The 12080-nt window shown below is 41.3% G+C and overlaps 1 protein-coding gene across 1 annotated transcript in view; it reads left to right on the top strand.

The window, feature by feature from the left end:
- The window catches only part of ift88 (intraflagellar transport 88 homolog), a 137877-nt gene that overhangs the window by 109195 nt on the left and 16602 nt on the right, over nucleotides 1-12080 (top strand). Inside the window, exons 20-24 of the mRNA XM_078545465.1 lie at nucleotides 2170-2285; nucleotides 3584-3636; nucleotides 9920-9985; nucleotides 11413-11519; nucleotides 11728-11788. Of these exons, the coding sequence (XP_078401591.1) occupies nucleotides 2170-2285; nucleotides 3584-3636; nucleotides 9920-9985; nucleotides 11413-11519; nucleotides 11728-11788 (403 nt within the window). The remainder of the gene's footprint in view (nucleotides 1-2169; nucleotides 2286-3583; nucleotides 3637-9919; nucleotides 9986-11412; nucleotides 11520-11727; nucleotides 11789-12080) is intronic.

The raw sequence follows: 12080 nt of genomic DNA, 5'->3' as shown, positions 1-12080 counted from the left end.
ATACTGTAAACTGCAGAAAAGATAACCTTTATTAATGTCTCAATGTCACCAATAACCCCATTGCCACACACTGTATATACTTTACAGCATGCTTTCCACAAAATTGCAGCCTTTACAGGAACAGTCCACAGTCACTCTCGGCTCCAAATAGGTTTACTTCTCCCCGTTTCGCTGAGTTGTAACATCCATTGACTGACGAAAGTCCTCTTCCTCAGTCCTCTGAGAGTTCCTTAGCCAACTTTCAGCAGTAAAGCCCACTCCAGTGATTTCTTCTCCCGACCTTACCAGGGAATATTTTCCAACGTCCTTAACTAACAGCAGGTTCCTCCTCTTCAACAAGTGGACAAGCTTTCCATAGCATTCTGCCTTGTAGCTAACAGAGAAAACAGTCTGTTTCCCTCTTCAGACTGCAGCTTCTGCCGTTCTTGTATAGGGCTTTCTCTCGTGTCTCTCTTTCGGTGTCCAGGGCTTTTTTAATCAGACTGCCTGGGAGTTTGTAAGTGTACACAATACAACACAGCTGCCTCTTTCTTTATGAAATATAGTATGTGGGTTCAATAAGTCTTAACCTGGGCTCCCTGTCCTCTGGTAACCATCACTAGGCCTGTTGCTGGGCAAAATTCAATACAACTTAACACTATACCCCTTTTCCAGGACATTCTTTTTTCCTTTAAATTAAAAGAGATAATTTAAACATAACCATCTTATAAAACCTCGCATTGTTAACACCTCCCAAGAAGTCCCTTCTAAGAAAAACTCTGACCGACGGTTTGTTCTTACCCACAGCCCTTCCTCAACCTTGTTTTGATCTGTTCCCAGTTCTCTGTTTAAAATATATTCTAAGGTGACCTTTAAAAATGTTTGTGATTAAGTTTTTGATACATTTTATAATTAAGATAAAAGTGGAAACCTAATTAAATGGAATAATATTGCAACAGTTATGATGAACTTGATATATCTTTACTTTCCAGTCAACTGTATTAAGTTGGGCTTAAAAAAATAAACCTGGTAATACTGCAGTTTTATATATAAATTGAATATTCCTTCACATTCTGAATCTTAAAATGAACATATCTTAAGCTAGAAACTGGAAGTGTGGCACAACAACAATAAGAAAAAGAATTACGAAGGAAACTGAACGTATATACAGCAACCTTCGGCCATTCTGCCTTACAAGGGCCAGTTGTGAAAGGCGTTGCTGATGTAGCTCTTTAAGTGCCAACAGCCTGCGCTGACAATACAAATGACCTCATCCCCAAAATGTGGAATGGGGTCTCCAGCCTGGGCTCAAAAAGCATGGATGCTTTGTTCTACTTGCAGTAATAGAGCCGACTTCTTTAGTGGCCCAAGTGTATTATTGCCAAACAATTGATGCCTTTCAGTGAATTCAAGGCTGTTAACAGATCTTAAGACTTAATTGAAAATAAACTACTTTTCTTTTATTGTGTTATCTGATCCCTTAAATTGCATTGCAGCCTTGTAGCTTAGTAGGTAGAAACCTTTATCCTCCCTATATGTTCTTTGAAACATGCTTGACATCTAGTTTAGCGTGCTTTGTGAATACTTTTGGGGAAAATGTTAATTTTGTACAGTACATTATGTTGGTAATTAAGTAGTGTGGTTTTAAAGCTGTAACAATCTGCATTCATGGAGGAGATGGTGGTGTAGTGGTAATGTCACTGGACTAGTAATTCAGAGACCCAGGTTAATGCTCTGGGAACATAGGCTCAAATCCCACCAATGGTGGAATTTAAATTTAATGAATTAATAAATCTGGAATTGAAAGCTCATATCAGTAATGCTGATCATGAAACTATCATCAATTGTTGTGAAAGCCCATCTGGTTCACGGAGGGAAGAAAATCTGCTGTCCTTACCTGGCCTGGCCTACAAGTGACTTCAGACCCATAGCAATGTGGTTGACTCTTATCTGCCCTCTGAAATGGCCTGGTAAGCCACTCAGTTGATGGCAGTTAGAGATCGGCAACAAATGTTGGCCTTGCCAGCAATGCCCACATCCCATCAAAGAATAAAAAAAAATCAAATTCAAGCTTGTGATGTTGAGAGAATTAAACAAAAATCTTGGTGGGAAGCAAATTAGATAAACTTTAAATGAACATGTGATGCTATCTAGCTAACCCCTTGCTTTGTTTACTGTTATTTTTGTCAGTCATTTAGATATTTCCCGTCGAACATCGAGGGCATTGAATGGCTTGGAGCCTACTATATTGACACACAGTTCTGTGAAAAAGCTATTCAGTACTTTGAACGAGCAGCACTTATCCAGTAAGAAATATTTTGTCTTTAACATTGTGTGTTGTATCTCATATTAGGCATAACAAAAGATGGCCATTCAGGAAAATGCTAGCTTCTCTGAGTATTATACATAGAAACTAATGGTTTTCAGAAGTGACCTGTTAGGTCTATCTAAAAGGCTAATGAGGTTTTGATGTAACATCTTATCTGAAAAACCTCTGATAATACAGCAATTTCCCCAGAACTAATCTGGTGTGTCAATATTGATAATGCACTCAAGTCCTGGAATGGTTCTTGGACCCAAAACTTTCTGATGCAGAAAGAGGAATGTTATCACTGAGCCAAACACAGTTATTACTGAGATGTTGAAAGCATTATAGCCAAGGCTCATCTTCTCCCTAACTGACACTCACGTATATGCGCTTAATGGAGAGCCAAAGAATGAGAACCCTGACTCCTTTTAAAATTAGTTTTACTTCTTAGCATGCAGACACTGACCTTTCTGACTACATTACTTACTGGGTCATTAGGAAAAGGTTATTCAATAACTTAAGTTTAAAAATCTGCCAAGCTTTTTGCTTCAGTATGAAGATTCTGTGTTAAGAATTTTTGTTAATGGAAGATGCATTTTTATGGCATTACTGTGTAACTCTCTCAGTGCTAGGTTCAAACATGCAGTTCAGGAGTTCCTATACAGAGCCTAGAGTCACGTGTCATAGTTAGATGGCAACTTTCACACAAATGCATCAGAAATCTGTGTTTTATTTCTTAAACTGTCCCAGCAGAGATTTGCTACTTAGAAACTTACCAGTTATTACCATTTATTTAATGCTGAATTTGATTTATTTGGTTTGGTTTTTTTAGCAATTGATAAATATTTTTGTGGTGTACACAGTGCCAAATTTGAAAGTGTCCATATATGTACTTCCCATGCAGTGAGCCCTCAATCTTAGTCCGGGAATTATGTGAGGTATCAAGTAAAGCATTTAAATCATTGGGAGAGAAAGAAAATCAGATGGTAAGCCATCTCTCGTGTCCCCTGCCTTTTGCATTACTCAGCACACAAAGATGAGAAGCAATAGTGTTGGACGCCGGGAAAATTGTGATTCCTCTGCGCTCTTGTATAAGGAGATCTAAACTGGAAGGGGTGGCAGGAAAATACAATGCAGCAGATTTAAGAAATGAAGTTTGGAAAAAATACTTAAAACCTTGAACAGGAAATAGTTTTAGTTGAAAACAATGCAAAAGTAATTAATATTTCTTCTCAATTCTACAGCCAGGTGATGAGGGTATTGAAATAACACTTTAAAAATGTATTTTTAATGCAGGCCTACTCAAGTCAAATGGCAATTAATGGTGGCTAGCTGTTATAGAAGAAGTGGTAAGTTAAGCATTAGATTGTTGTTTATATTGTCCAGATTCGAAGCTTTTCCATCTCAAAATTGGATACCTGAAACAAAATGTTAGCAAGAGTCAGAAATGTTAAAAATAATGTTTCATTTTACACTTAACATCATGTTGAATAGTAAAACTTACAAGGAATAAAGTAATAGTTGGCAATTGAGTGATGTAATACTGATGTAATAGGTACAGTAGTAGTAGTTATGTTACTGGACTCATAATCCAGAGACATGAATTCAGATCCCATCACGAAAGCTGGGGAATTTAAATTCAATAGTTAATTAATCTGGAATTTGAAAAAGAAGCTAATAACCAAAACCATTGGATTGTCATAAAATCTCATCTGGTTCCTTTAGCGAAGGAAATCTGTCGTCCTTACCCTGGCTTGTATGTGACTCTAGACCCACAGCGATGACTCTTAACTGCTCCCTCAGTTGCAAACCATTCAATCTACCTGTTGTAGATGCAACTGTCCAAGACAGTATTGGTAGAGCGACCACTGCACAGTCCCTCCATGTTCTGTGGCACTACCATTACACAAAATGGAAAATATTCAGAAGAAATCCAGTAGCTCAAAACTGGGCTTCCATGAGATGCTGTGGGTAATCAGCAGCAGATTTGTATTTCACCACAACCTGTGACCTCATGGCCTGGCATATTCGTCTTTCTACTATTACCATCAAGCCAAGGGATCTGCCCTGGTTCAATGAGGAGTATGGAAGAGCATGCCAGGAACAGCACCAAGTGTACCTAAGAATAAGGTGCTAACCTGGTGAAGCTACAACACAGGACCACATGCAAGCTAAATAATAGTCACAGACAAAACTGAGCGATCCCACATCCAATGATTCGGATCAAAGCACTGCAGCCCAGCCACATTCAGTCATGAATGGTACAGAACAATTAAACAGCTCATGGGAGGAAGAGGCTTCATGAACATCCCCATTCTCAATAATGGCAGAGCTCAACAAGTGAATGGAAAAGACAAGACTTAAGCATTTGCAACCAGCTTCAGCCGGAAGTGCCAAATGGATGACCTAATTCCATCTGTTCTTGAGGCCTCCACCATCACAGTTACCAGTCTTCCACCAATTCGATTCACTCCACGCAATGTCAAGAAACAGCTGAACACACTGGATACAGCAAAGACTGTGGTCCCCAATAACTTCCTGGCTGCAAAAGAGTTGTGTTCCAAAACTAAACACACCTCTAACCAAGCCATTTCAGTACAGCTACAAAACTGACATCTACCCGTCAGAATGGAAAATTGCCCAGGAATTTCCTGTGCACTAAAGTCAGGACAAATCAAATCAGGCCAATTACAACCCCTTCAGTCTACTCCTAAATCATCAGCAAAGTGATGGAAGGTGTCGTCGGCAATGCCACCAAGCTTAGAGCCAGGGAGAGAAAACATGCTTCTCCTGTTTCAGGGCCCCTTATCACACTACAGCCCCTCCCCCTCACATCCTTCCGGTGACCAGAATTGGGAACCATAATCACAGTGGGGTCAAACTGTTTTACATAGGTTTAGCAAAACTTCTTGACCTTTTGTACCTTTATTTATGAAGCCCATGAATAGCTTAAGTTTCAGCATGATATACCTTACAACCACTACTTTGTGAGACAGTTGCTCACAAATTGGTCATTGTTATGATATGGCAGGTGGTATTTGCCAGGCTGACCAAATCCACAAGGGAACCTTGGCCACGCTATCATAACAATTTTGCAATTTGTATTTATTACGTGAAGGCTTGTGCACTGAAGTCAGAAGTAATGAGTCCATTACCACCTTTAGAGATTTTAAAGATTAAATTAAAACATTTATTAACAAAAAAAGAAAAAACTTAAACACATACACAAGATTATAGTTACGCAGTTATAACAGTTCCCAAAATTTCTACTTAACCAGACTCCCAACTACACACCCCCTTTTAAGGCAACAGCCAAATAGATTCCAAATTTATAAAGTCATCCAGCAGTTCTACCACAAGCACCCACTGGACGGTGGACTTCCAAAGGCTTTTAACACAACTTTGGTTACTGGAAGAGCAAACTTCTGCAGGGTGGCTAGAGGCTTTTTCCCCAAGTCTGTTTCACACAGTCACCTTCCCAGATCTCTCATGGCCACACCTCACACTGCTTTCCATCCTTCTTTAAATATATTTTATCCCTTTTGATTGGTAAATCTCATTGTTTCCACTTGTCTTTATAAGTTACTTTTCTCAGGATATAATCATTTTTCATTATGGCCAGCACTTTTGAGAAAAATCAACGTAATAACCTTGCCTTATTTATCTTGCCAATTGTAAAAATCTTATCATGTCCTTTTGAAAATCAAACAACTTTCTCACTTACCTAAAAATATCATTTTCATTCACTCTCTATCTGTTGACCTCACCCTAGCCCTACTCATCTCCATTTAAAACTCCAGTTTTACACCTCACTTCTTTGATATTGTAAACCTTACTGTCCAACTGTCTCTAGTTTAATTAACTTTGTCACACACACAGAACCACACGCACCCCACCCCCCCCCCCCCAACCCACACACACACACACACACACACACACACACACGCTTTAAAATACCCCACAATAATATTAGGAAAAATATGATAATTTCTTGACAGCATTCATATTATGCAACCAGCTCTGCTTCTTTGAACCTGGCACCATGTAATATCCAGACAGAAACATCCAAGAGACTTGAACATCAAACACTGGAAGCAACAATCCCATGTACAAATAAGAATATCTGAACTAACAGTGACACATTCTATTGGTGCATAACTCCTGGTTTCATTTCCAAATGGCAAAACCTTCCAGTAAATTAGCCCCAACCAATTCACCTGCAATAATGTGGCCCAGTGTATGGATAGGTTTTTGGTGAGGGAGGGAGGAGGAGGAGGGGGAATGGCATGCGCGTGTGTGACCGGCTCACTCCCACGCTCTCTCGCTCTGTCTCTCTCTCTCTCTCTCTCTCAAATTGGGGTTCAACCCGTCATATGCTGATGAACTGTGGTTCCCAACCCTCCAAGAATGATCCAGAGTTTCCCGGAAGCGGGGGAGGTTTCTTCCCTGTGCACTCTTTCCAATAGCCAGGAAGATCAGCAATATAAGTTTCTTGCCAAACTGCATTCCAGATCCACACCTCTACCACAGGAGTAACAGTCAGTAGGGGTAGGAAAACCAGGAATCAGGGGCAAGGTTCAGGATGGAGAGGGGGTGTGCACTGCTATTGGTTTGCCTGTCAGGTAGATCTCCCTGGCAGCGGCCAATTAGGATGCTGTGTCCGGGAGCTCTGTTGAATCAGGAACGACGGCTAGGTTTCAGAGTCGGGATGTTCAATCTGGCCTGTGGATATGGCTGTCTGCCACCTGCACAGACGGGATGGTGCTGCCAGTAGCAAAATCTGCGAGTTGGCCCAGGGTCTCTGGGCCCCCTGAAGGCATGTGGCATTCACTCACTAGTGCCAGGGCATGAGGTGGCCACTTGAGAGAGAGAGAGAGAGGTGGTGCTTTGCAAGCCCAGGCCCCCCACCGCCGAAGGCACAGGCCCCAGAGATTAGCACTGTCTGCACCCCCTCTCCCGGGCCCTGGCTAATTGGCATTTACATACCAATTACCTGCTTACCAATGCTCAGTTTGAATTCCTCCAGGGGCCACTCATTTCCTGATTGCATTATAGCCTAGGTCCAAACACGAACAAAAAAGCTGAATTCCAAGCATGTGGTAAGAGTGAATACCCTTGACATTCGACCGTGTTTGGCATCAAGGGGCCCTAATCATATTGAAATCAATGGGAATTGGGGGAAAATTCTCCACTGGCTGGAGTCATACCAGCACAAAGGAAGATGCTTTTAGTTATTGGAGGCTTCATCTCACTCCCTTTACCTCCGGCATACCTTGGCTGCAACGTGTACCATCTAGAAGGTGCATGCAGTAACAATCCCAAGACTTCACCTCAGCCCCACGCAGTGATGATCATAAGGTCAGAAGTAGGGATGTTCACTGATGTTTGCAGTTTTCAGTTCCATTCGCAACTCCTCTGATAATGTAGTCTGTGCTGCTTGCAGAAAGCCCTGGCTTGAGCTGATAAGTGGCAAGTAACATTCATGCCAGGCAGTTACTATCTCCAATAAGAGAGAATATGACCAGGACAAAGCAATCTGCTTGATTGGCACCCCATCCACCACCATAAACATTCACCCCTTCCACAACCGGTACACTGTGACAGCAGTGTCTATCATCTGCAAAACGTGTGCGGCGAGTTACCAAGGCTTCTTGATACACCTTCCAAATTTACTGTATAGAAAGACAAGGGCAGCAGGAACATTGGAACACTAACACCTCAGTTTCCCTGTAAACTGCACACCATTCTGACATGGAAGTACATCGTCATTCTTTCATTGTCATTGGGACAAAACCCTGGCACTCCCTAACAGCAATGTGTGCACCTTCACCACTTGAACAGAAACATAGAAAAATAGAAGCAGGAGTAGGTCATTCGATCCTTTGACCCTGCTCCTCCATTCAATATGATCATGGCTGATCCGCTACCTCAACGCCATACTCCCGCTCTCTCCCCATATCCCTTGATGCCTTTAATGTCTAGAAACCTATCTATTTCCTTCTTAAATATATTCGGTGGCTTGGCCTCCACAACCCTCTTGGGTAGAGAATTCCACAGGTTAACCACCCTCTGGGTGAAGAAGTTTCTCCTTATCTCAGTCCTAAATGGTCTACCCCGTATCCTGAGATTGTGACCCCCTGTTCTAGACTGTCCAGCCAAAGGAAACGTCATCCCTGCATCCAGTCTGTCCAGCCTTGTCAGAATTTCATACGTTTCAATGAGATCCCCTCTCATTCTTCTAAACTCGAGTGGATACAAGCCTAGTCGGCCCAATCTTTCCTCATATGTCAATCCTATCATTCCAGGAATCAGTCTGGTGAACCTTTGCTGCACTTCCCTCTATGGCAAGTATATCCTTTCTTAGGTAAAGAGACCAAAACTACACACAATACTCCAGGTGTGGTCTCACCAAGGCACTGTAATGGTTCAAGTAGGCAGCTCACCACCATCTTCTCGAGGCCAATTATGGATGGGTTATAAATGCTGGTCTTACCAGTGACACCCACAAATAAAGTAAGCACATGCTTTGTCTTGCCCCATTTTAAGTCATTTAGATTTAACATAATTTGATTTATTGGAGCTGGTATTTGAGTTTGGCGTTGTGTATTTGCATTAATGTCATTTCACACCAGGTGTGATGTAGGGTCACTTAACCTGATCGCCATTTTGGAGCAGCCTCTCGCACTTGCTGACCTTCTCGCTGGCCAATTCTCCTACTCCCAAACTTCCCGTTTATGACCTTCCTGCTCGCCGCCTCTCCAGCTTGTGGCTTACCTCCGCAACTCTGCAACTTGAAGCTGCCCTTGCTCCATAGGTTGCTTGCTGCCTCTCTGAGAGCAGGAGGGTCAGGCAGCGGTAGGGTTGGGAGGGGGAGGGTTGGCCAGCAGAGGGTCAGGAGTGGGAGGATTGGCCAGCAGTAGGGTTGGGAGCAGGAGCAGTGGCAAGCAGGAGAGGCGACCAGCGGGAGGGTTGGGAAGGAGAGGGGTGAGGTGCAGAAGTGACAGTGAACGGGAGGTAAAGGCATATTTGGGCCATCTTTAGAGGTTCAAGATGTTATCATATTTTATACATCCTTATGTAGTGCTAATTTACTGTCTGTAAAGTTACAACAGCTTGCATTTACGTAGTATCTTTAATGTAGTAAAATTTCCCAAGGGACTTCACAGAAGCATTATCACACAAAATTTGACTTTGAGCTACAAAGGAAATAATCGGGCCAGATGACCAAAGGCTTCGTTAAAGAAGTAGGTTTTCAGGAACATCTTAAAAGAGGAGAGAGTGTTGGAGTGGTTTAGGGAGGGGACTCCAGAGCTTAGGGCCTCGACAGCTGGAAGCATAGCTGCAAATGGAGGAGCCAAAAAAAATTTGGAGATGCCAAGGAGGTCAGAATTGGAGGAATGGAGAGTTCTTGGAGAGCTGGAGGAGGTTACAGAGAGAGGAGGGAGAAATTTAATCACAAGGATGGACAGTATTTGACATTTTATTGCATGCAATGTTTTGGTCAGATGGAAGATTCATATTAGTTTTAACCTGGCACATTTTTGTGTTAATTTTAAGAAATTTTTAATTTCTACATTTATAAAGTTGTCTAACACTAAAGTAGTCATATTATGTTTATCTTTGTTAATACAGGTAACTATCAAAAGGCACTGGAAACATACAAAGACATTCATCGAAAATTTCCCGAAAATGTTGAATGTAAGAGATGTTCTCAAATGATGGTCATAGTTTTCATATCGACATATCTTTTCTGTGTTTAATAACATGTGAATACTTCGAGACTTTCGATTGGAGATTTCACTGTACCTAATTTTATAGTGGACATTTTTGTAGCCATAGCTTAATAAATATGAATGCATGAATTGTACATTTGGTTCCTCATTTGCTGGCTTCCAACAAACCCATGTAAATTGTTTTAATGTAGAGTAAAACTGCATTGGGGCAATTTTTGCATTAATCAGGCAGATGATTAGCAGTGTGCCTGTGAGATCCATCTGATGACCTTAGCATGTTTCTGATCCATTCTTGTAACCTGATATCACTTCATTATCAATAGCAAGCTATCACTGCTGTACAGATGCTTATATGCAGTTCATCGATCAGTGTTGGGGATGAGAAGGGAGGGAGGCGGGGGATGATGTACAGCCTCTCTGTGGAGCTGAGCTAGGAGAAGCAATCCAGGGAGCAGTTATGGGAGACTTTTTGTGAGCCAGAAGAGTATTCATGCTCCTTGGCAAAGCATTTGCAAAGCTGTGACAAAGCTGTATATCCCTTTTTTTGGAGCAACCTGCAGTGATCCCTTGAAACACCAGTGTTATTAGCCACTCAATGCTCAGTTCTATTGGGCAGAGCCAAATTTGCATCTGGGCTCTAAAAGCATCTTGAGACATCAATTTAAACATTTTAATGAGTCCTGTTTGGGCATAAGTGTTGACTGCCTATAAGAAGAACCACTTAAAAATCGCATAGGGTGGGTCTCTGGCACAAAATCAGTGCAGAGTTCTCTCTACCGCTTCATTCTTGCAGAAAGATGGGACAGTATCCAATGGAATTTTCCACATTGACTTTGTAATGAAACTGGTGTGGCACCTGCTGGAAACAGTGGCAAAGTGCTAATGTCACTGGACTAATAATCCAGAGGCCCAGGCTAATGCTCTGGAGACGTAGATTCAAATCCCACCACGTCAGTTGGTGGAACTTAAATTCGATGAATAAAATCTGGAATTGAAAGCTGGTCAGTAATTGTGACCATGAAACTATCACTATTGCCATAAAAACCCATCTGGTTCACTAATGCCCTTTAGGGAAGGAAATTTGCCATCCTTACCTGGCCTCTACTACATATGACTGCAGATCCATAGCAACATGGTTGACTCTTAACTGCTTTCCATTCAAGGGCAATTAGGGATGAGCAACAAATGCTGGCCTTGCCCACGTCCCATGAAAGAATAAAGAAAAAAATCTGCATATTAATAAATTTGCACGTTTACTTTGTTTTATTGTAGTTTCTCAGAAGAAAGACTACTTTGAGAAATCCTCTGCTCTGTAATTTTATTTTTGTCTGCTCTTTCCAGTGCAACAATAAGGTGTTGATTTTGTTTGCCTTTGACTGATTCTTTGTTCAGGTTTGCGCTTTTTAGTTCGTCTTTGTACAGATATGGGACTGAAAGAGGTTCAGGAATATGCCACACGACTGAAGAAAGTTGAAAAAATGAAAGAGTTAAGAGAACAGGTAAGGAAGGACTAAGTATAGTAAAGGCAAATTTTTCAGTGTGGCATGCCAGGAAAAGATCCCCTGCACTAGTGTGATATCCCAACACTTCACTATCTACACTGAATAGAGCTGCTAGACCTTTTCAATCTAAAAACCTGTGGCAATAAAAGACAGAGCTTTTTTAACAATGAAATGATATTTACTTGCACTTTTATTTTTAAAACAGCGTGTGAAGTCCGGCAGAGATGGCAGTGCACGTGGGCGTAGAGAAGGCAGTGCTGGTAGCGGTAGGTATACCAAAATATTGTTTAATACAGTGAAAATTATTCTTAAGTTAAATTGTATGTTTTTTTTCTTGAACAGTCAAGAGAATCTCAATCCTTACAAATTTCAACTTTAAATCTATGTGGTGATGAAATGTCTTTCTTTACTGATTTCAGCAGACAATGTGACTGTAGAGTGGTGAAATGTTGCTATTATTCATCCATATTTTTTCACCAAAGTTAGTGAAGACATGAATTACTCCCTCAATCATCTTCTATCATTATAACATTGATTATTCCTTCAATTTTACCCAAA

Source organism: Cetorhinus maximus, chromosome 7, assembly GCF_964194155.1.
Source record: "Cetorhinus maximus chromosome 7, sCetMax3.hap1.1, whole genome shotgun sequence".
In the NCBI taxonomy this organism is placed as follows: Eukaryota; Metazoa; Chordata; class Chondrichthyes; order Lamniformes; family Cetorhinidae; genus Cetorhinus; species Cetorhinus maximus.
This window is presented reverse-complemented; position numbering and strand designations above follow the sequence as displayed.